Source organism: Macaca thibetana, chromosome 15 (genome assembly GCF_024542745.1).
Source record: "Macaca thibetana thibetana isolate TM-01 chromosome 15, ASM2454274v1, whole genome shotgun sequence".
In the NCBI taxonomy this organism is placed as follows: Eukaryota; Metazoa; Chordata; class Mammalia; order Primates; family Cercopithecidae; genus Macaca; species Macaca thibetana.
The window spans coordinates 4787588-4813501 of record NC_065592.1 but is presented as its reverse complement, the minus strand read 5'-3'; the positions used below and the strand labels follow the sequence as shown (position 1 = coordinate 4813501).

The 25914-nt window shown below is 48.7% G+C and overlaps 2 protein-coding genes across 5 annotated transcripts in view; one reads left to right on the top strand and one right to left on the bottom strand.

Annotated features, from left to right (window-relative positions):
• The window catches only part of DPH7 (diphthamide biosynthesis 7), an 807287-nt gene that overhangs the window by 381211 nt on the left and 400162 nt on the right, over positions 1–25914 (top strand). The gene's annotated exons all lie outside the window — the stretch shown is intronic.
• Positions 1–25914, bottom strand: part of CACNA1B (calcium voltage-gated channel subunit alpha1 B) — a 251604-nt gene that overhangs the window by 167046 nt on the left and 58644 nt on the right. For all 4 annotated transcript variants that reach the window (XM_050759692.1, XM_050759688.1, XM_050759689.1 and 1 more), the window contains 4 exons: positions 8692–8795; positions 4204–4319; positions 2659–2715; positions 1783–1872 (listed from right to left, as the gene is read on the bottom strand). In XM_050759692.1, the coding sequence (XP_050615649.1) occupies positions 1783–1872; positions 2659–2715; positions 4204–4319; positions 8692–8795 (367 nt within the window). The remainder of the gene's footprint in view (positions 1–1782; positions 1873–2658; positions 2716–4203; positions 4320–8691; positions 8796–25914) is intronic.

Here is a 25914-nt window from a genome sequence, read left to right as displayed (position 1 = left end):
AGTGAGCTGAGATTGCGCCATTGAACTCCAACCCGGGCAACAAAAGTGAAACTTTTGTGTCAAAAAAAAATTAATTAAATAAAATAAAATTATAAGACGATAAAACATTCAGATCTATGATATACATTGGTATCTCATTATTGTCAAAATAAATACAAAATAATTTACAAACAAACCCAATAGAAAATTGTATAACATATAAGAGTAACCAAAGGCCAAGTCCAGACGGGGAACAAACATTTAGAAAGAGGGCCAGCATAGGCCGGGCGCGGTGGCTCAAGCCTGTAATCCCAGCACTTTGGGAGGCCGAGACGGGCGGATCACGAGGTCAGGAGATCGAGACCATCCTGGCTAATATGGTGAAACCCCGTCTCTACTAAAAATACAAAAAACTAGCCGGGCGAGATGGTGGGCGCCTGTAGTCCCAGCTACTCGGGAGGCTGAGGCAGGAGAATGGCGTAAACCCGGGAGGCGGAGCTTGCAGTGAGCTGAGATCCGGCCACTGCACTCCAGCCTGGGCAACAAAGCGAGACTCCGTCTCAAAAAAAAAAAAAAAAAAAAAAGAGGGCCAGCATCACGGACAGTAGGAAAAAGGAAAATTGTAGTGCCAAAGAAATATTACTCTACGCTCATCAAATTGGCCTCAAACTGGGAAAAATCAAAAGGAGCCATCACATAGCACTGCATGAGGGCGAAGTTAAGTCTGTACTGTGGATGGAATGTGGGGTCGCACAGAACTCTGAACAGTACAACACCCTCACCCTCAGCACCTGCTCCTGGGAATCTGCCCCACAGAGAAAAGCACTAGTGAGGAAGGACAGCCATTCTCAAGGACTTGGGACAGTATTTTTCATAGTGAGATAAAAGCACTAGAAATGAATGGCCATCAGCAGACGATCAAAAGACGAGCAACTGAGCAACTCCAGTGACTCCACATCAGCAACGCTATGTAGCCCCCAACAAGAGGGGGCTAGAATCAGACAAACTGATTAGGAGCGGTTTAGGACAGGGATTGATGAGACAAGTTTATATGAAATCATTTTTGTAACAGGAGAAGACTCCAAAACTCTACATGCATACTTGTGTGTGGATGTATGAGTGTTTGTGTGTATTATCTGAGATGAGCATGGAGAAATAGGGAAGGGTACGTTCAAAGTTGTTAACAGGAGTTTCCTAGTGCTGAGTGAGGACAGAAAAGGTCCAGTTTAAGTGTATGTGTGTGTACACGTGAGTGTGTGTGTTTCCGGTTTTATTCAAGAGTTCTGTCTCATACATGTAACAATATAATGGGAGGCATCTTCTAAATCTGGTCCACTCACAGACTGCCGTACAGTAAGGAAGTCCAGGTTGGATCTCCTGCAGAGAGACTTGGTGTCTCAAAATGAAGCAATGTCCAGGCACTTCTGGAACCAGAGTCTGGTACCAGAGAGGAAAGGAACCGACACAGCTCTGTTGGATAAATTAACCAGAATGTTCCTTGTACTGTTTGAGAGGTAGGGGATAACACAAGGGTCTCAGAGGTAGCAGGTCCAGAAAGTGGAAAACAGACAGGGGCTGAAGAGAGAGGTGGCCCTGCAGAGTCCTCCAGCCTTGGGATATGGCTAAGGGTCCTATGTCCACATGGGGGTCACAAAGCCAGGAGCAGCAAACTGTCTGAAAGGAGCCTGTAGACGTTTGGGCAAGAAGGGGTCTCCAACAGTGGCTGGGCAGCAGGGGAAGTGGAGCACGCACCCCAGGTCCAGCTCAAGCCTGGCAGAGCCGGAGGGATGCCCTGAGACTCACCAACAGCACAGAGATCTGCAAACCGGTCCTCCCCCTCCTCTGCGTGGATCAGGTCATTTCTGCTCTTCTTCGTGGCCGCCCTCTTCAGCACTGCTTTAAACAAAGGATGGGAGAGACTGCCTGAGCTGCAGCCCTCAGGCCACCTGCCTCAGCGGGGCATGGGATCACTCTCCCACTGAGACCAGCGACCTCTCCTGAGCTTCTGTCCTGAACTGGGGCTGAGCCTCAGACTGGGTGATTCTGGGCCCCCTTGGGTCCCTCTCAGTCCCCAGAGTTGAAGAGACAAGGAATTTTGAGGGTGAGGGGTCCCTACTTTCCCTTCCTTCCAAAATGAGGCCAGTGGGGAGGCCTGGCCACCAGGGAAACCAGGAAATGTCCATCTGGGGCAAGGCCAGGACTACAACGGGGACAGCACAGACCTGCTCAGAGCCACAGGCATGGGGCTGGCTGAGACTGCCACAGATGTGTCCATGCCATCTGGCCCTGACCTGAGCGGTGAGTGTGCAAAGAGTGCAGCCTTCCTGCTGCTGCAGCTACGCTGGTAACCAGTGGCAGCAATCACAGCAATGGGGCCCAGGCTCCGTCTCGTGGCCCCAGGTTGTGCCATGAGCCTTCCCATGGTCTCTGGGAGCAGCAGCACCCCAAGCCCTGGGGATAGACACAGCTCAGTTTAAACCTGCAATGTGGGCCTGTGTCAGGTGCCCAGGGTCAGACACCATGGCCCTCGTCTGTGTTCATGTGATGGCTGTGTAGCTGCCTGGCACTGCAGAGAGCACCTCGTGTGAAACATGCAGGCGGGCACATGTCACCACCCACGGAGGGCACACGGCCACCAGAGCTCTCCGCCACACCGGAGTGCCAGCGAGTGCCACCTACCGTCCAAAGGGGACTTCTCCTCTGCATTCCTGTCCTCCTCAGCCAGCATGACTTCCTCTGCAAGGGGAACACAGCCTCAGGTCAGAGCCCTCCTGACCCCAGGAACGTCCCAGGACAGAGGCACATCTCTGTCTGGAAGGCTCTGCCTTCTCAGCTCTTTTTTTTTTTTTTTTTTTTGAGGCGGAGTCTCGCTCGCTCTGTCGCCCAGGCTGGAGTGCAGTGGCGTGATCTCCACTCACTGCAAGCTCCGCCTCCCGGGTTCACGCCATTCTCCTGCCTCAGCCTCCCGAGTAGCTGGGACTACAGGCGCCTACCACCTCGCCCAGCTAGTTTTTTGTATTTTTTAGTAGAGACGGGGGTTTCACTGTGTTAGCCAGGATGGTCTCGATCTCCTGACCTCGTGATCCGCCCATCTCGCTCTGTCACCCAGGCTGGAGTGCAGTGGCGCGATCTCCACTCACTGCAAGCTCCGCCTCCCGGGTTCACGCCATTCTCCTGCCTCAGCCTCCTGTGTAGCTGGGACTATGGACGCCTGCCACCGCACCTGGCTAATTTTTGTATTTTTGGTAGAGACAGGGTTTCACGGTTAGCCAGGATGGTCTCCATCTCCTGACCTCATGATCCACCCGTCTCGGCCTCCCAAAGTGCTGCGATTACAGGCGTGAGCCACCGCGCCGAGCCCTTTTTTTTTTTTTTTTTTTGAGACAGAGTCTCGCTCTGTTGCCCAGGCTGGAGTACAATGGCGCAATCTTGGCTCACTGCAACCTCCACCTTCCAGGTTCAAGCAATTCTCCTGCCTCAGCTTCCCAAGTAGCTGGGATTACAGGCGCCCGCCACCACACCTGGCTAACTTTTGTATTTTTTGTAGAGACGGGGTTTCACCATGTTGGCCAGGATGGTCTCGAACTCCTGACCTCAGGTGATCCGCCCGCCTCAGCCTCCCAACGTGCTGGGATTACAGGCGTGAGCCACTGCACCTGGCTGCCTTATCAGCTCTTACGCTTCCAGATGCCAGCAGGGCCCACGGCTGAGCTTTTTCTACTGGGACAGACAGTGTCCTGTGAAGAGGACTCAGCCACCTTGTGTCTGCCCGTCCCTACCCACACGTCATCTCCCTGAGAACAGCTGTGCCACAAGCGAGTTCGTCTCTCAGGAGCCACTTGGGAAACCTTAGGAAGTGGGAGTGGATGCCCCATGTGGAGGGAAGAGCCCTGGCCTGGGGCGAGGGGAGGGAGTCCAGGCTTGACAAAGCCCAGAGTCAGGGCACAGAAGGGACTTGGCTGAGACTAATGGGGAGAGACCAGCTTTAGGCTGGGCCATGGCAGAGTCCTCCATTTAAAAGGCCACTGTCCTCAGAGCCATATGGCTGCCTGGTGCCAGGCCCCCGGGTGAGCTAGAGAGAAATCCCTTCTCTCTCTGCTCACTACAAAGCCCCTCCAGGCTCTACCCGACAGCCAGGGCACCCGAGCTGGCAGCAGAGCAGAACTGGGGACAGAGAACTAACAGTGGCCGGTCAGGAGTGCAGTGGCTCCCACGGGCCCTCACCCGCCTTGAAGATCCACTCCAGGTACCCGTTGAGCTCTCGCTCAATCTGCTGCTGCCGGCGCAGCTTCAGGAAGGCACGGCGGTTCTCCACTCTCTCTCGCTCCTTGGCAAACTCCCTACCATGCAGGGGCCAGAAAAGCAAGATCAGGTGAGTGCAAGCCCCACAGGTGTACAGCCCCAGAGACAAAAAGGACCAGGGAAAGCCCGGGACAGGACACGCAGGCTGCAGGCTGCCGCTTCAGGCAGGCCCCTGCCACCCCGGCCTCTTCTAACCTGAGCACTCCAGAGCACCATGCAGCTCCCTGTGCACCCAGAGAGCCTCCATGAGCAGCCCAGGTAGCCCTCCGTCATCAGACTCCTGTGGCACTTAGGGACAGTGCCTTGGTCCCCAGAGGGGCAGTTCTAGAGAGCAGGGACAATTTCACAGCCCCTGCCTACAGCAGCCTAGGCACACGCCTCCTCCCTCCCCCCTCCGCCAGGCTCTGTTATCTGCTGTCCTCCAGAGAGGTCCTGGCAAGAATTCTCCAGAGGAGAACGTTCACTTTGCTTCCTCTGTTGGTTCAGATGCAAAGCCTCTGAGGGAAGGAGGAGGGACAGACAGGGTCAGACTGGACAGACAGGGACAGGGAAGAAGGGACTGGGTCGGGGCAGGCCAGAGGCGGAAGGAAAATACCGCAGAGTCCACACAGACTCCTCAACCAAGCCTCTGAGGCTCACAGTGAGCAGGAGAGGAGACCTTCTGTCATTGGCCCCCGACATCTAACCCCAGCCCCGCCTGAGCCTTTACAGCCATCATGGTGACCAGCAGAGAACATGTGCCCTTCCAGCTCAGCACCCCCACCCGAGCCCCAGACTCCCGGTCAAGCTTTAAGGCTCACAGTGCCGGAAGTAAGCCATTCTCTCTCTCTCTCTCTCTCTCTCTCTCTCTCTCTCTCTCTCTCATACACACACACACACACACACACACACACACACACACACACACACAGCTTCTGGGCTTGGTGGAGTGGGTGTGGCAGGCATAAGTCCCAGCACACACAGCCCCAGCGCAACAGTCCCTGGCTCTGACCACCACTGACCCCGGGCGCAGGGCCAGTGTCTGCTAGGCACTGAGCTGCTACAGCCCAGGCAGTGCAAGGTGACCGGGCCTGCCCAGGTGCACCCTCCCATCTGGGCATCCCAAGTCCCAAATCTACAGGAAGGCAGGGTCCACTGTGGCCTCCCCATCCAGGCCAATCCCATGCCCTGAGAACGAGAGGGCCTGGGGGACAGGGAAAGGGCAAGGACATCACTGCTTGAACGGATCTGAGAGCTACCAGCAGCAGCTCCCCCCCCGCAGTCTGCCCCCTCCCCGGAGCAGCTGCTTCTCATGCAGTGGCCGGCAGCAGGGCCGGCCCTCCCTGAGCTTCTGTCCTCGCTGGGTGAGAAGGGGCAGGACGGGGGCACCTGTTCTGCTTCTCTGGGATGCGGTGAGGATGGGAGCTCTGGAAATGGAGAGAGAGAGGCCGAATTGGCCCCAAGCTGGCACCCCCCTGCAGCTCTTGTCCAGACATGGCAGAGCTGTGGCTTTTCCCACAGAGCAAGGCTGGGAAGGTGGCCTCTCACCACTGCCACCCCGGGGTGCAGGACCCACATGGGGGGCACTGGTCCCTGGCTTGGGGGCCCTCTGCTGGGCCTGCGGGCCTGAGGGAGGGTTCAGCTGGGCTGGTTGGAGGACCATCACATATCCCATTCTCCCCAGAGGCTGAGATCCTCATAGTGGGGAAGGAGCTGGAAAGACCATGCAGGCCCTGCCTTGGGCCTCCCCTCCAGCCCCTCAGGCTGTTCTGCACATTCCCTAGAGGGACGCAGCAGGAAGCCCTGAGCAGGCTGCCCTCCTGCCTCCCCTTGAACCCACCTATGCTCCTGCCAGGCTTCCCACCAGGCAGCGTTCTCAGCGCCCTCAGCACCAGGCACAGCCCAGGTACCTCACAAGCCTGGCTGCTGCCAGCCCCCTGCCAGCCCCTGTGCCCTCTCCCCACCACACCCTCTGACTCCAGCTCCAAGCACCTCTGCTACACACAGGCCACAACCCTCTGTCCACTGTGCCTCCACCCGAGCTGCTCTCTCCCTGGAAGACCCTCCTCCTTCCTAAGCCTGCTCATTTCCAGTCCCCCAGTTGGGTCTCAGCTGAGATGTCCCTCCCCTGGTGCCTCCTCCAAGCCCCAAGCCTCCGCCGGCTACCCCACCAGGCTAGGAGTTCTATTGCCATCCCCTGAGCTTGCTGGTTCCCATGGAGGCTCTTGGAGAGCCCTGCTAGTGACAATCACACCCCTTACAGGACAGGGCCAAAACCAAGGGCACGATCTCCCTCCAGAGCCTGGAGGCCTCGGCTCCAGCCACCCCACTGTGTGGCTGCTCCTGTCCTGATCAGCATGGCAGCAACTCCCAGGTTCTCCAGGCTCATCCCCAGCCCAGCTCAGAGCCCTGGGCCTGAGCAGGGATCACAGGGAGGACAGACGGGAGATGTGCTCCTCCAGCCTCACAGGGGAGCTGAGGCCAAGGTGGGAGCGGGGAGCCAGGCAGGCCTGATGCCCTCCACCTCCTTCCTAGCACAACTCCTCACTCTGTGGTAGGGCAGGAGCCCCAACTACCAACCCCAGTCAGGCCCCATACATGGCACCTCTTCAGCGCTCAGCCCCAGGGTGGGACAGGAAGGTGCTGTGTGCCCACAGGCCCACCTGGCCATGCCCGCCTACCACATCCCACTCCCAGAGAGAACTCTTTCTCCACCTTCTCCAGGATGGACCCCCAGCCCTGAGCCCTCTCTCTCACCCTCCCCTGGAGTAGCTTGGCACAAAGAGGTGACCTGAGAGGAGGTGCACGCCAGCGGTCAGGGCCAGGGTAGCGAGCCCAGAGGTGACTGTGCAGAGATCACGGCGCCCCCAGTCATTCCTCACCACAGTAACAGAGGGGCTCTCTGTGGCCACAGAGGCTCCTTGGAAACCCTGTCCCAGACCACGCCTCCATCTACCAAGACTACACTTCCCATCACAGACCAACCTCCGGTTACAGACCACACCTCCCATTCCAGACCACACGCACCTCCTATCTACCCATAGACCACACCTCCCATCTACCCAGGCCACACCTCCCATCATAGACCACACCTCCCATCATAGACCACACCTCCCATTCCAGACCACACGCACCTCCTGTCTACCCATAGACCACACCTCCCATCTACCCAGGCCACACCTCCCATCATAGACCACACCTCCCATTCCAGACCACACACACCTCCTGTCTACCCATAGACCACACCTCCTATCTACCCAGGCCACACCTCCCATCATAGACCACACCTCCCATTCCAGACCACACCTCCTGTCTATCCAGGCCACACCTCCCATCACAGACTACACCTCCCACCACAGACCACACCTCCCATCTACCCATAGACCACACCTCCCATCCACCCAGACCAACCTCCCATTCCAGACCACACCTCCCATTCGAGACCACACCTCCCACCACAGAACATACCTCCCATTCCAGACCACACCTCCCATTCCAGACTATACCTCCCATCTACCCATAGACCACACCTCTCATCTACCCAGGCCACACCTCCCATCACAGACCACACCTCCCATTCCAGACCACACCTCCCATTCCAGACTATACCTCCCATCTACCCATAGACCACACCTCTCATCTACCCAGGCCACACCTCCCATCACAGACCACACCTCCCATTCCAGACCACACCTCCCATCTACCCAGGCCACACCTCCCATTCCAGACCACACCTCCCATCACAGACCACACTTCCCATTCCAGACCACACCTCCCATCCCAGACCACACCTCCCATCCCAGACCACACCTCCCATCCCAGACCATACATCCCATTCCAGACCACACCTCCCATCTACCCAGGCCACACCTCCCATTCCAGACCACACCTCCCATCACAGACCACACCTCCCATCACAGACCCCACACTTCCCATCATAGACCACACCTCCCATCCCAGACCACACCTCCCATCCCAGACCACACCTCCCATCTACCCACAGACCACACCTCCTGTCTACCCAGGCCACACCTCCCATCACAGACCACACCTCCCATCACACATCACACCTCCCATTCCAGACCACACCTCCCATCTACCCATAGACCACACCTCCCGTCTACCCAGGCCACACCTCCCATCACAGACCACACCTCCTGTCTGGCCAGATGAGTAGCAGCAGCTGCTCCCCCATGGCAGAGACCACCGAAAGGCCAAGAGTATGATAGAGGTAAGGGGCCGAGGGGCTCATCAAGGACAGGTCAGGATGGTGGCACAAAGGAAGGGCTGCCAGAACATAGAACACCAGGAGCAACCACCACAGAGGGCACCCATGGGCCAGGCCCCCACCCCAAGTGTCACGTGTGCCCCTGTTGACCCCTCAGCTGAGAACACAGAGGGCACCTGCACATCCCCCACATGGTCTCTCACCCCGACAGCACGCCCAGCACCAGGTTGAGCATGAAGAAGGAGCCGATGATGATGAGAGGGATGAAGTAGAGCCAGTTCCAGGTGTTGCCGGCCGCATCGTTTGTCTGGAAGCAAAGAGAGGGAGATGAGGAAGAACAGACAAAACACACAGTCCCGGCCACAGAAGCATCCCCGGCCCCCAACAGGCCTCCTTCTCAGAAGCATACACCTGGTAGGGTCCAGGCCATGGAGAGGCCAGTCAGGGGGAAGTTCAAGCATGGGGCTGGAGTCCAGGCAGCACCCACAGGCAGACGTGCCCTTGCTGGCAGAGTTCTGTCTGGACTGCAGCTCCCAGAGGACCCGGGACACTCCGTGCTGCCAGCCACCACCTGGCAACACTCAAAAGCCAAGCAGTAGGCCCAGTGAGCCAAGGCTGTATGGATGCCCCGAGGTGGCATGAGCACCCAACCTCTGCCATACACCTCCCTGGCTCCCAGACATCCCTGGGCAGTTCCAAAGCTATGTCCTCCTGAAGGGGGCCCACAGGCCCAAGTCCACATCAGACCCGTCTGCAGCGGCTCCCACAGCTGAGCGGCAACAGTGGACCCATCGCATTTTCAATCTCACCACACGCCTGGCCTGAGACAGCGCCCAGCACTCAGGCGTGATCTGAATAGCGGAAAGCAAAGAGGGACCTTCTTTCCCAGATCTTTTGCTTTTTATAGCACAGCCCGCAAAAGGGTGCGCTCCTTTGAACCCAATTTAATCCCATAGTTGTTTTGTTTTATGCATTTTATGTGGCTAAGGGGTGTAGAGAAAGCACCAGCAAAAGCCAGGCCAGCTCTCCCTAACCGAGCCAGCCTAGCGCACGCCACAGAAAACACGGCTCTTTCTTCTGCGAGTCTGGTGCTGGAGAGAAACCAGGAGGGCGGTGGGTGCCAAGGGAGGCAGCCCCTAGTCCCGTTCCCGGACACCTCTCCTCAGAGGCAGTTCACAAGACATGGGACGGGGCTCCACCAAGACAGAGGCAGGAGGACAGTCGGGCGCTGCCCTGCAGCGGGCACTGATCTCCAGGTGCTGCTGTTGGCATTCCTGCCCTCCAGTATCTGCCAGCCTGGCGGATTTGCAGCCTCCACCCCTGCATGGACTGAAGGTTGTGGTTCCTGACCCTCGGACACTGATTCCAGGCTGGCCCCTGAGATTCCTGGATCCGAACCTAGAAGTGACTTTCAGAACCCCAGCTCCCACTGCAGTTCATGGTCCTAGACCACACCTCTGTCCAGACTCACATGCAGCTCAGACCTGTGGATTGGGGGCCACCGAAGCCACCAACTTCCCGCAAGCCTGCCCTTCCTTCTTGAGAGAAAGGAGATGTCATTGCTGTAGCCTCAGCCCCTCTCACCTGCTCAAGTACTCGGCTCCCACAATTTCCCTCCCTAGTGAAGTGGTCCCATCAGTAGCCAACTGGCCCTAATTCCTCTCATCTTAAAAAACAGGACTGCCACTTCTGCGAAGATGGAGCCAACGTACTCTGCCATACTGTTCCCACTAAGCGGAATTAACATACTGAAAATTATGCATAAAGCAAACACAGAATGACTCTGAAAAGCGGAGAAAATAGGGCAGACTAGCTAAGACCCCAGGATATAAGGTGCGTTTCCAGGACTTTCTTCTTGCCTCCTCTATCCCACATTTGGAGCTGATGAAGCCTAAAACTTGGAAATGCCCAAGGGGCACAGACAACAAAAAAAAGCACCAGCAAAAGCCAGCTCTCCCTAACCAAGGCAGCCTAGCACACGTCGCAGAAAACATGGGGTCCGTCTCCATCCCTCCCTTCCAGCAAAGACCCAGAAGAGCACCTAGACTGCAATGAGGCATCCAAATCCCCTCCCCCTCCACGGGGTGCTGTCAGAGAAAGCCAAGCAGGAGGTGGGACTTTCCTCCTCGGCAGTGGTTATCACGGCCCCCCAGCCCCGGCCCACCTCCGTGGTACTGAGGAAGACCACGCGGGACACCTCGCCTTCCATTTACACAGGCAGTAGGGGCACCCCCTGCTGCTAGGGAGCTATCAGAAGGGCCTTGTGGAGTCAGGACTTTTACCACCATCCAGCAGTCACGAAGCCACCCACCCACATACAGTGTGCAGAAACCACGTGGAGAACAAGAACAAGGCACCTCTAAGCCTCCCAGCCAGGGAAGTTCCCTTGAGGCACGCTGGGGAGCCAGCCCTGCCACCCCTGCCCAGGAGGAAGGAGAATGCTCCACCATAGTCAACAGAGGCCAAGAGGGCAACCTCGGCTTCTGCACTCACCTGCAACAAGACAGCAGCCCCCCTCCTTCCCCGACAGCCAACGCAGAATGCTTCACTGAGATCCCAGGTCCCAGCCGGAAGGCCAAACATGGCCAGTTTTCAACTGAAACTCACTTCTTATACTAAGAACCAGGAAGAGCACAAATTTCTTAGATGCTGTGATGGTTAATTTTGTGTCAGCTTAGCTGGGCCACGGGGCACTCAGACACCTGGTCAACTACACTTGACAGGATCTTGCAGATACTTCTACAAAGGTGCTCTGAGATACAATTAACACTTTAATCCACAGAGTGAAGACCGCTGCTCTCTGTGACGTGGGTGGGCCTCCCTTGGGTAAAGGAAGAGTCTCCAGCAGATGCTTCTGGATTTCACCTCTGCCAGCCACCGCCATCGGGAACTGCACCATCAACTCTCCCACATGCGGACAGCACCCAAGCCCGCCAGGCAGAACCACAGATGTGGACCTGCCAGCCTCTGTGATCACATGAGCCAGTTAATCATGATAAATCTCCCTCTCCCTCTCCACACACACACACACCATACACATGCACCACACATGACAGACACATGCATACACCACACACACCACACGACACACACGTATACACCACACACACGCACACCATACACACACGTGCACCACACATGACACACACGTATACATTGCACACACATGAACACCACACATACCAGACACATACACCATACACACACACTGGACACACAAGCGCACACACCACACACACACACACACGTGACAGACACATGCATACACACACACACACACACTACACACACACACGTATACACCACACACACCACACACATACACACACACAGTGCACACACACACACACACACACACATGCATACATTGCACCACACACACACACCACACACATACAGACACACACATACACACACACTGGACACACAAGCGCACACACCACACACACCAACACTAAACACACACACACACACACCACCAACACCAAACACACAATACACACACTACACAACATACATACACCACACACACCAGACACACATACACCACACACAGGACACACAAGCACACACACCACACACATGCATACATACACCACACACACACACCACACACATACCAGACACACACATACCATACACACTCGACACACAAGCGCACACACCACACACACCAACACTAAACACACACACACTACACACACTACATGCACACCATATGTATACCACACACATAGGACATGCAAGTGCACACACGAGACACACACATGCACCACACACACCACCACCAAACACACACACACCACACACACTACACACACACCATACGTACACCAGACACACATACACCACACACACAGGACATGCAAGTGCACACACCAGACACACACACCACACACCACACACCCACCACACACATGCATACATACACTACACACACAAACGCATCACACATACCAGACACATACACCATACACACACACTGGACACACAAGCACACACACCACACACACCACACACAAAGGACATGCAAATGCACACACCAGACACACACATGCACCCAAACCACACACCCACACACCACACACATACCACACATGCCAGACATGCACACACCACACACATCAGATACACCACACACACACTGGACACACAAGCACACACATAGCCACCACACACATGCACACACCAGACACATACACACACATGCTACACACATACTACACACCCACACACACACCACACACACACCACACACGTATACACCACACACACAAAACACACATTGAACACCAAACACACACCACACACCACACACATGCATGCCACACAGACCAGACACACACCACAGACACACCACACACACATGCACACCACACACATCAAACACACACCACACAGACACAAATACACCACATACACACACTGGACACAAGTGCACACACCACACACACACACACACCACACACATACCACATGCACCAGATATAGGCACACACCACATACACCACACATACTACACACATCACACACACTACATGCACCACATACACCACACACACACATGCAAACCACACACAACAGACACAACACACACAACACACACACCAAACACATTTCTCCAAAGGTATTTTTTTTTTTATTCTGGGCATGTCCTCAACCTTGGCAAAATAAAATTCTGAATTGATTGAGACTTGTCTCCGATACTTTTTGGATTACAGACCAAAGGGAAAATTTAGAGCTAAAAAAAAAAATCAAAAATCTCACTGAAAATGCATAACCAGAGAATGGAGGGGATGTGGAAGGAATCAGTGAACAGTAAGAGAACAAAGAAGAAAAGAATTATCCATTCTGATAAAGAGAGAAAAGTGAACCTCAAAAACCCATGGGACTGTAACAAATGATCTAACATTCATGTCATCAGAGCACCAAAGACAGGTGAAAAAGGACAAAGCTAACAGTATTTACAGAAATACAGCCAGGTGCGGTGGCTCACAGCTGTAATCCCAGCACTTCAGGAGGCCGAGACAGGCAGGTCACCTGAGGTCAGGAGTGTGAGACCGGCCTAGTCAACATGGTGAAACCCTGTCTCTACTAAAAATACAAACGTTAGCCAGGCGTGGTGGTGTACGCTTGGAATCCCAGCTACTCCGCAGCCTGAGGCAGGAAAATTGCTTGAGCCTGGGAGGCAGAGTTTGCAGTGAGCTGAGATTGCGCCACTGCACTCCAGCCTGGGTGACAGAGCGAAACTCCATCTCAAAAACAAAAAACAAATGCTGAAAACTTCTCAACTTTAGCAAGAGACACAAACATACAGATTTAAGAAGCTCAGCAAACCCCAGACAAACACATTATAGCCAAACTTCTGAAAACTAGAGAAAGAAAAAAGTCTTGAACGCAGCAGAAAAAAATGATACCTTACCTATACGGGGAAAACAATTCAAACAGTTTCTCATCAGAAGCCGTGGAGGCCAGAAGGAAGTGGCATAATATTTTTCAGGTGCTGAAAGAAAAGAACTGTCAACCCACACACCTATACCCACCAAAAATATCTTTTGGGAAATCAAGATATTCTCAAATGAAAAACTAGGGAAATGGAGAATTTGTCACCAGCAGAACTCTCCTAAGAAAAAAATGAAAAATTAAAGTTATCTAAACAGAAAGGAAATAAGTAAAAATTGAATCACTATTAGGAAGGAAGAAACATGGAAAGTGTAAAAATATAGGTAACTGGATTTCTTTCTCCTTTTGAGTTTTCTAAATTATGTTTGACAGATGAAGCAAAAATTATAGTACTATTGAGGCAGAAGAATAGGGTCTGGAGGCCGGGAACCTACGGTTGGTTTGTGCTGACTTCCTAGAACTGAATCAAAAGGAAAACCCCACTCCACACCCAAGTAACAAAAGAACAGAGGCTACTCCCTTTGCGGCCTGCCCCACTTCCACTGTGTCACAGATGAAAAAATGGAAAGTACCTCTGATCGGTCACCTCCCACAACCCATCAGGCTGGTCATGGGCCAAGTCTTCATTAGTATAGGGTTTAACTTTATAACTTCTACTTCAGCCTTTGATTGGTCACCTCCTGCAACCAATCAGACTGGTAGTGGGCCCAGTCTTCATTTACATAGAGTATAACCGAGTAACCAATGGGAAACCTCTAGAGGGTATTCAAACCCCAGAAAATTCTGTAACTCACACTCTTGAGCCACTTGCTTGAACCCAGTCCCACTCTGTGGAGCGTACTTTCAACAAGTCTGTGCTTTTGTTGCTTCATTCTTTTGTTGTTTTGTTCATTTTGTCCAATTCTCTGTACAAAATGCCAAGAACCTGGATGACTCATAGTCAAGACCCTCCCCTGGTAACATATTTTGGCGAGCTAGCCAGGAGGCAAGCCCAAAGTTTGGGATTTATTTTTCTTCTCATTTTCCCTTTTCCTCTCTGCTCCATACAGGGGAAGCATTTTCTATCTCTCTTTCCAACTTAGGACCCTTGACAGAGAGCACCTAAGCATGGAGGCAACTGCAGGTCTCTGGCTGGGGCCACTCTACGGAGAGACTGAAAGGTATCCATGTGGAAGCACTTGACCAACACTACCTGGTTCACATGAGGGACTTGAGCCCTTTTCCTTTTTTTTTTTTCAGTCTTTCAGCAGTCATTTCCTAGTAGCTCCCCAGTAACTGAGGGCAACTGGCTGGGACCACTCTTCAGTGTTACCTGAAGGCCAAGGAATGATAGCGATAGCTGCCCTGCCTGGAAAGGGGTAGGACTCTTCTGTCTTTTCTGGTTATACTCCCTGATCCCTATGTGTGACACAATTGGCAGTGGTGGCTTATCAAGGGGGAATTCACACATGTTTCAGGGAACTTAAACCCTCTTTTCTTATGCTAAATTCTACTGTAGAGTTAGCTAGTAAAGACAAAAGATAATGTCTCTTAGGCATTTTGACCTCCCTTATCTTACTTGATCTATTCAACTGGCTAAGGGCAAAAGAAACCCACTTAGCACCCTAGCTATGCAAAGAAGGTTATAAATAAAAGAGATTTTATATTATATAAAAAGGGATCTTGTATGGTAAATTCTTGTCCTAAAGTAAAATGACTGTTGTTTTAAAAGGGGGATATGGGCCGGGCGCGGTGGCTCATGCCTGTAATCCCAGTACTTTGGGAGGCTGAGGCGGGTGGATCACGAGGTCAGGAGATCAAGACCATCTTGGCTAACACGGTGAAACCCCGTTCTCTACTAAAAATACAAAAAATTAGCCGGGCATGGTGGCGGGCACCTGTAGTCCCAGCTACTCGGAGGCTGAGGCAGGAGAATGGCATGAACCTGGGAGGCGGAGCTTGCAGTGAGCCGAGATCGTGCCACTGCACTCCAGCCTGGGCAACAAAGCGAGACTCCGTCTCAAAAAAAAAAAAAAAAAAAAAAAAAAGAGGGATATGGCTGGGCGCAGTGGCTCACACCTGTAATCCCAGCACTCTGAGAGGCCGAGGCAAGTGGATCACGAGGTCAGGAGTTCGAGACCAGCCTGGCCAATATGGTGAAACCCCATCTCTACTAAAAATATAAAAATTTAGCCAGGCGCGGTGATGCGCACCTGTCGTCCCAGTTACTTGGGAGGCTGAGGCAGGAGAATCGCTTGAACCCGGAAGGCGGAGGTTGTGGTGAGCCGAGATCGCATCACTGCACTCCAGCCTGGAATATGATAATAATAATAAAAGTAAAGAAATAAAAGAGGGATGTATAAGACAAGCCACAAAGTCCAAGCATGTTGTAGACAGTCTGGGTAAGTCGTGAAAAAGATTTGTGAAAGTGAAATTATGCAAGAAATGTTGTATAATTTATACTGCCTAAGTTTAGAGGGTTAAAGGATTGTTTTAAGTGACATAGGAAAAATCCAAAGGTTTGAGCAAGTTGTAGGCTTATGAAAATTAATTGTAAAAGAGATTCTGTATATGAACGTATTGGCTGAAGTTAAAAGAAAAAGTGTGGCTTTATCAAATTGAAAGGACGCTAGAAGTCAAGGCCTTCAGTCAGGGACAAGAGGAAACTCATAGTGGGCCACTGATTGTGGAGGGAACCATTCCAGAGTGGTGCTGGCACCCATCTAAGGTCAGACATATCTGACAAACTAAGAGGGTGCCCAGAGGTGGGGATGCCCTTGGGAACCTCAGACAAGACCCAGGGTTTTTCCACATGGCCACCCCAGGTAAAATCTGGGTCACCTAGTAGGCCCTCCACTTTTCAAAGTCCTCTTCTCTCTTCCAGACCACTATGGGCAACTCTCCATCCATTCCATCTGATTCCCTGCTTGGCTGTATCCTCAACCACTGGAATCAATTGAACTTTGACAGTCTAAGGAGAAAACATCTGATTTTCTACTATAATACTGTATAGCCCCAATATCAGCTGGACAGTCAGGAATAATTGGTGGTCATTGGAAGTCTTAATTACAACACCATCCTGCAATTAGACCTGTATTGCAAGAGGCAGGGTAAATTGTCAGAAATCCCATACGTACAGGTCTTCACATACCAAAACCCAACAATCTGCAAAAGTCCTGGAACCTGCCCTGAAAAGGAAGGTTTTAAGGCAGAACTAGATATTGTAGATGACCCCCTTTTACAAAGGCCACCTGTCTCTCAGAGGGAAGTGCAACCACCCCTGTATAACTCCTTGCCAAGTGCTCCTGGGGCTCAAACCCAAGAGCAAAATTCAGGGGTCCAGCTAAGTCCTCCTCACATTTGGAGAGGAACAATCTATTCAACTCCCCCTCCAGCCCTGCTACCCCTCAGGGAAGTAGCAGGAGCTGAGGGGCCAGTCCTAGTGCAGTCCCCCTTTTCTATAACTGATATAAAACAACATAAGGAAAAGCTAGGAAGCTATTCTGAGAACCCTAGGAATTTGGAGATGGGTCCCAAACTTTGACCTTAGCCTTTGAGCTCTCAGGGGAGATGTTCAATTCATTCTAGCAACCTATTGCAGCCCCTTGGAAAAGAAACAAATCTTTGAGGCCACCCACCAGGAAGCAGATGACTTATTTCCTTGAAACCCTCAGGGTAATCACTTAGGCCCAGACACAGTCTCCATTACTGATCCTAACTGGGACACCCAAGGGGATGAACCACCAGGCTAAGTTTCTTGAGGCTCTCCTTGGAGGAAGAGAAAGAGAATAAGGAAGTAAATTATGATAAGGTAAAGGAGGTTATACTGGGCAAGGAGGAAAATCCAGCCATGTTTCATGGCAGGCTGGAGGAAGCCTTTAAAAAAATATACTAATCCAATTTGTCCCAGACATTAGATGTAAGCTCCAAAAGCTACAGATGGGCCCATAAACTAATCAAAATCAGCTTCTTGATATTGCTTTCATGATGTATAACAATCATGAAGGAAGTAAAAGGGGAACAGAGTAAAGAAAAGTGGCAAGCGAAAATTATGACAGCCATCACTGGCAATGCCCTGAATGCCCAAAGAGCACTCAAAGGAAACCCAAAGGGCCATAAGGACAATGCCAGCATGTAGAGGATACAAGATTTGTTAATATTAATAGATACCTGTAGGGAGCTGAAGGCCCAAAAGACGTGACCAACTCAGTATTCCACTGGAGGCAATATGATCGAACAGCAAACTGTTTACCATGAAAGCAGGATGTGGGCAAACTCACGACTGTGCCTGCCACCAGGAGGTTTGCTGAGGGCAGTCCCTGGTGCCGTGCTTATTGAGGTTATCTACTGGGACATCTAGAGCCTATCGTTCAAAGAATGCAGTCTTGCAAGCCTGCTGTGAATCAAACTGCCTGCTGACAACCACACCCTCCTCTTCTCACTAACTCTTTTGCCTAATAAATACAGAGGGCTGTGTAAAGCTCAGGGCCCTTGTTCACTAGAAGCAAGGAGCCACCTGACACCTTCCAAATATACTCTTTATCTTTATCTTTATTCCGGCATCCGTCATCCTTTTTTCAGTCCCCCAAGGTCCGTGAAGGTTACAAATACCGTTACTGACTGGACTGAAGCTTACCCTACACCAAAACACAGAAGGCCAATGAAGATGTGAAGGTTCTTCCAAGAAGTATTTCCCCAGTTTGGGTTATCTCAAAGCCTCCAAAGTGATAATGACTTGTTCTTTATCTCTCAATTCAAGGGGTTGCTAAGGCTCTCAGAATCAAATACTATTTACATTCAGCACGGAGGCCTCAATCCTCTAGAAAAGTGGAAAGAGCTAATCAAACTCCAAAACGGGTATTAGCTATGTCAGGAAACATCAGAAACTTGGGTCAACTTGCTGTCCACAGCTCTCGTAAGAGTCCATAATTTCCCCAGGGCAAAAATTAATATGAGCCCATATGAAATGTTATACAGAAGGCCATTTTTAACTAATGATCTAAATACTGATCCAGAAACGGCCACTTTAGTGAAATACCTAGTTAACCTGGGACCATTTCAGCAGGCTTTACAAAAGTTTTAAACTCAAAGGCTCCCCACACTGGGAACTAACCAGCAACCCAAAATCAGGCCAGGAGATAAGATATTTTTTAAAAAATTTATTTCCATAGGTTATTGGGGAACAGGTGGTATTCTGTTACATGAGTAAGTTCTTTAGTGGTGATTTACGAGATTTTCGTGCACCCATCACCCAAACAGTGTGTGCTGCACACAATTTATAGTTTTTTATCTCTCACCCCTTCCCACCCTTTCCTCCTGAGTTCCCAAAGTCCACTGTGTCATTCTCATGCCTTTGCATCCTCACAGCTTAGCTTCCACTTATGAGTGAGAACATACGACGTTTAGTTTTCCATTCCTGAATTACTTCGCTTAGATTAATAGTCCCAATCTCATCAAGGTCACTGTGAATGCAATTCATTCCATTTTATGGCTGAGTGGTAGTCCATTATATATATATATCTCTATATATATATTCTATATATAGTGTATAATGTGTATATATAATATAATATAATATATATACATATATCACAGTTTCTTTATCCACTAGTTGATTGATGGGCATTTGGGTTGGTTCCAGATTTTTGCAATTGCAAATTGTCCTGCTGTAAACATGCGTGTGCAAGTATCTGTTTCATATGACTTGTTTTCCTCTTGGTAGATACCCACTAGTGAAATTACTGGATTAAATGGTAGTTTTACTTTTAGTTCTTTAAGGAATCTCCACATGGTTTCCCATACTGGTTGCACTAGTTTACATTCCCACCAGCAGTGTAGAACTGTTCCCTGTTCACTGCATCCATGCCAATATCTATTATTTTTTAATTTTTTTATTATGGCCATTCTTACAGGCATAAGGTGGTATCACATTGTAGTTTTGATTTGCATTTCCCTAATCATTAGTGATGTTGAGCATTTTTTCATGTTTGTTGGCCATTTGTATATCTTCTTTTGAGAACTGTCTATTCATGTCCTTAGCCCGCTTTTTGACGGGATTTTTTTTTTCTTGCTAATTTGTTTGAGTTCATTGTGGATTCTGGATATTAGTCCTTTGTCAGATGTATAGATTGTGAAGATTTTCTCCCACTCGGTAGGTTGTCCATTTACTCTGCTGACTGTTTCTTTTGGTGTGCAAAAGCTCTTTGGTTTAATTAAGTCCCAGCTATTTATCTTTTTTCTTGTTGTTGCATTTGCTTTTCAGTTCTTGGTCATGAAATCCTTGCCTAAGCCAATGTCTACAAGGGTTTTTCCAATGTTATCTTCTAGAATTTTTATAGTTTCAGGACTTAGATAAGTCCTTGATCCATCTTGAGTTGATGTTTTATAAGAGATGAGACTTCAGTTTCATTCTCCTACATGTGGCTTGCCAATTATCCCAACACCATTTGTTGAATAGGGTGTCCTCTCCCCACTTTTATCTTTTTGTTTGCTGTATTTGGATTTATTTCTGGGTTCTCTATTCTGTCATTGGCCTATGTGCCTATTGTTATACCAGTACCATGCTGTTTTGGTGACTATGGCTTTATACTATAGTTTGAGGTTGGCTAATGTGATGTCTCCAAATTTGAGAGGAATGAGGGTGGTATTTTGATGGGAACTGCACTGAATTTGTAGACTGCTTTTGGCAGTATGGTTATTTTCACAGTATTGATTCTACCCATCCATGAGCATGGAACAGCAGTGCTTTGTAGTTTTCCTTGCAGAGGTCTTTCACCTCCTTGGTTAGGTATATTGCTAAGTTATTGGGTTTTCTGTTTTTTGTTTGCTTTGCAGCTATTGTAAGAGGGGTTGAGTTCTTGATTTCATTCTCAGCTTGGTCACTGTTAGCATATAAAAGAGCTACTGATTTGTGTACATTAATTTTGTATCTGGAAACTTTGCTAAATTCTTTTATCAGTTCTAGGAGCTTTCTGGAGGAGTCTTTAGGGTTTTTTTTTTTTTTTTTTTTTTTTGAGACAGAGTCTCGCTCTGCCGCCCAGGCTGGAGTGCAGTGGCACGATCTCGGCTCACTGCAAGCTCCGCCTCCTGGGTTCCCACCATTCTCCTGCCTCAGCCTCCCAGGTAGCTGGGACTACAGGCGCCCGCCACCTCGCCCGGCTATTTTTTTGTATTTTTTTTTTTTTAGTAGAGACGGGGTTTCAGCATGTTAGCCAGGATGGTCTCGATCTCCTGACCTTGTGATCCGCTCGTCTCAGCCTCCCTAAGTGCTGGGATTACAGGCTTGAGCCACCGTGCCCGGCCGTCTTTAGGGTTTTCTATGTAAGCAATCATATCATCAGCAAACAAACTGTGACAGTCTGACTTCCTCTTTCCCGATTTGGATGACCTTTCTTTCTTTCTCTTGTCTGATTGCTCTGGTTAGGACTTCCATTACTATGTTGAAGAGGACTGGTGAGAGTGGTCATCCTTGTCTTGTTCCAGTTCTCAGAGGGAATGCTTTCAGCTTTTCCCCATTCTGTATTATGTTGGCTGTGGGTTTGTCATAGATGACTTTTATTACATTGAGGTATATCCTGTGTTTATGCCAATTTTGCTGAGGTTTTTAATCATAAAGGATGCTGAACTTTGTCAAAGGTTTTTTCCACATCTATTGAGATGATCATGTGATTTTTGTCTTTAATTCTGTTTATGTGGTGTACCACATTTATTGACTTGAGTATGTTAAACCATCCCTGCATCCCTGGTATGAAACCCATGTGATCATGGTGGATTATCTTTTTGATATGCTGTTGTACTCGGTTAGCTAGTATTTCATTGAGGATTTCTGCGTCTATGTTCATCAGGGATATTAGTTTGTAGTTTTCTTTTTTGGTTATGTCCTTTCCTGGTTTTGGTATTAGGGTGATACTGGCTTCATAGAATGATTTAGGGAGGATTCCCTGTCTATCTTGTGGAATAGTGCCAACAGGACTGGTACCAATTCTCTTTGAATATCTGATAGAACTCTCCTGTGAATCCATCTGGTCCTGGACTTTTTTGGTTGGTAATTTTTTATTACCATTTCAATCTCACTGCTTGTTATTGGTCTGTTCAGGGTATCTAATTGCCCTGATTTAAGCTAGGAGAGTTGTATCTTTCCAGGAATTTAACCATCTCCTCTAAGTTTTCTAGTTTACATGGTTAAAGGTGTTGTAAGTAGCCTTGAAAAATCTTTTGTATTTCTGTGATGTCAATTGTAATATCTCCCATTTCGTTTCTAGTTGAGCTTCTTTGGATTTTCTCTTTTTTTTTTCCTGGTTAAACTTGCTAATGGGCTATAGATTTTATTTATCTTATCAAAGAACTAAGTTTTTGTTTCATTTATCTTTTATTTTTTGTTTGTTTGTTTAAGTTTCATTTAGTTCTGCTCTGATCTTGGTTATCTCCTTTCTTCTTCTGGGTTTGGGTTTGGTTTGTTCTTGTTTCTTTAGTTCCTTGAGTTGTGACCTTAGATTGTCTGTTTGCATTCGTTCAGGCTTTTCAATATAGTTGTTTGGGGCTATGAACTTTCCTCTTACCGCTGCCTTTGTTGTATCCCAGAGGTTTTGGTAGGTTGTGTCACTACTGTCATTCAGTTCGAAGAATTTTTTAATTTCCCTCTTGATTTCATTTTTTACCCAATGATCATTCAGGAGCAAGATATTTAATTTCCATGTATTTGCATAGTTTTGAGGGTTCTTTTTGGAGTTATCCAGTTTTATTCCACTGTGGTCTCAGAAAGTGCCTGATATAATTTCAATTTTCTTAAATTTATTGAGGCTCATTTTATGGCCTCTCATATATGGTCTATCTTAAAGAAAGTTCCACATGCTGATGAATAGAATATATATTCTGTGGTTGTTGGCTAGAATGTTCTGTAAATATCTGTTAAGTCCATTTGTTCTAGGGTATAGTTTTGTTCACTGTTTCTTTCTTGACTTTCTGCCTTCATGACCTGTTAGTGCTGTCAGTGCAGTACTGAAGTCCCCCACTGTTATTGTGTTGCTGTGTATTTCATTTCTTTTTCTTTTTCTTTTTGACAGAGCGAGGCTCTGTCACCCAGGCTGGAATGCAATGGCACTATCTTGGCTCACTACAACCTCCACCTCCTGGGTTCAAGCAATTCTCCTGCCTCAGCCTCCCGAATAGCTGAGATTACAGGAGCCTGCTACCACGCCTGGCTAATTTTTTTGTATTTTTAGTAGAGACAGGGTTTCACCATATTAGCCAGGCTGGTCTCAAACTCCTGACCTCAGGTGATCCACCCACCTCAGCCTCCCAGAGTACTGGATTACAGGCGTGAACCACCGTGCCTGGCCTGTCTATCTCATATCTTAGGTCTACTAGCAATTGTTTTATACATGTGGGAGCTCCAGTGTTAAGTGCATATATATATAGGATTGTGATATTTTCCTGTTGGACAAGGCCTTTTATCATTATATAATGTCCCTCTTTGTCTTTTGAATGGAATGTCTTTTTTTACCCCTTTACCTTAAGTTTATGTGAGTCCTTATGTGTTAGGTGAGTCCTCTTAAAGGGAGCAGATGGTTGGTGAATCTTTATTCATTCCACCATTCTGTATCTTTTAAGTGGAGCATTTAGGCCATTTACATTCGACGTTAATATTGAGATGTGAGATACTATTCTAGTCTTCATGCTACTTGTTGCCTGAATACCTTGGGTTTTTAAATTATTATTGTTATATAAGTCCTGTTGGATTTATGCTTTAAGGAGGTTCCATTTTGGTGTATTTGTATTTTGAAAATTTGTTTCAAGATTTAGAGCTCCTTTTGGCAATTCTTGCAGTGCTTGCTTGGTAGTGGCGAATTCTCTCAGCATTTGTCTGTCTGAAAAAGACTATCTTTCCTTCATTTATGAAGCCTAGTTTGGCTGGATACAAAATTCTTGGCTGATAATTGTTTCGTTTAAGGAGGCTGAAGATAGGGCCCAAACCCCTCCTAGCTTGTAGTGTTTCTGTTGAGAAATCTGCTGTTAATCTGATAGGTTTTCCTTTACAGGTTACCTGGTGCTTTTGGCTCATAGATCTTAAGATTACTTCTTTCACCTTTTTTTTCTTGAGACAGAGTTTCATTCTTGTTGCCCAGGCTGGAGTGCAATGGCGCGATCTTGGCTCACCGCAACCTTCGCCTCCCAAGTTCAAGCAATTCTCCTGCCTCAGCCTCCTGAGTAGCTGGGATTACAGGCATGTGCCACCATGCCCAGCTAATTTTTTCTATTTTTAGTAGACATGGGGTTTCTCCATGTTGGTCAGGCTGGTCTCAAACTCCCGACCTCGGATGATCTGCCTGTCTCAGCCTCCCAAAGTGCTGGGATTACAGACGTGAGCCACTGCACCCGGCCACCTTCGTCTTAACTTTAGATAATATGATGACAATGTGCCTGGGCGATGATCTTTTTGCAATGAATTTCCCAGGTGTTCTCTGAGCTTCTTGTATTTGGACATCTAAGTCTCTAGCAAGGCCAGGGAAGTTTACCTTGATTATTTCCCCAAATATATTTTCCAAATTTTTAGATTTCTCATCTTCCTCAGGAACACCAATTATTCTTAGGTTTGGTTATTTAACATAATCCCAGATTTCTTGGAGGCTTTGTTTGTATTTTCTTATTATTTATTTGCCTTTGTTGGATTGGGTTAATTCAAAAACCTTGTCTTCGAGCTCTGAAGTTCTTTCATCTGCTTGTTCAATTCTATTGCTGAGATGTTCCAGAGCATTTCACATTTCTCTAAGTGCATCCATTGTTTCCTGAAGTTTTTATTGTTTTTTATTTATGCTCTCTATTTCATTGAAAAGTTATCCCCTCAAGTGAAGGACCTCTTCAAGGAGAACTACAAACCATTGCTCAACGAAATAAAAGAGGACACAAATAAATGGAAGAACATACCATGCTCATGGATAGGAAGAATCAATATCGTGAAAATAGCCATACTGCCCAAGGTAATTTATAGATTCATTGCCATCCCCATCAAGCTACCAATGACTTTCTTCATAGAATTTGAAAAAACTACTTTAAAGTTCATGTGGAACCAAAGAAAGAGCCCATATTGCCAAGACAATCGAAAGCAAAAAGAACAAAGCTGGAAGCATCACACTACCTGACTTCAAACTACACTACAAGCCTACAGTAACTAAAACAACATGGTACTGGTACCAAAACAGAGATATAGACCAATGGAACAGAACAGAGGCCTCAGAAATAATACCACATATCTACAACCATCTGATCTTTGACAAACCTGATGAAAACAAGAAATGGAGGCCGGGCGCAGTGGCTCAAGCCTGTAATCCCAGCACTTTGGGAGGCCGAGACGGGCGGATCACGAGGTCAGGAGATCAAGACCATCCTGGCTAACACGGTGAAACCCCGTCTCTACTAAAAATACAAAAAACTAGCCGGGCGCGGTGGCGGGTGCCTGTAGTCCCAACTACTCGGGAGGCTGAGGCAGGAGAATGGCGCAAACCCGGGAGGCAGAGCTTGCAGTGAGCTGAGATCCGGCCACTGCACTCCAGCCCGGGCTACAGAGCGAGACTCCGTCTCAAAAAAAAAAAAAAAAAAAAAAAAAAAAGAAAACAAGAAATGGGGAAAGGATTCCCTATTTAATAAATGGTGCTGGGAAAACTGGCTAGCCATATGTAGAAAGCTGAAACTGGATCCCTTCCTTACACCTTACACAAATTAATTCAAGATGGATTAAAGACTTAAATGTTAGACCTAAAACCATAAAAACCCTAGAAGAAAACCTAGGCAATACCATTCAGGACATAGGCATGGGCAAAGACTTCATGACTAAAACACCAAAGCAATGGCAACAAAAGCCAAAATAGACAAATGGGATCTAATTAAACTAAAGAGTTTCTGCACAGCAAAAGAAACTACCATCAGAGTGAACAGGCAACCTATAGAATGGGAGAAAATTTTTGCAATCTACCCATCAGACAAAGGGCTAATATCCAAAATCTACAAATAACTTAAAACAAATGTACAAGAAAAAAATCAAACAACCC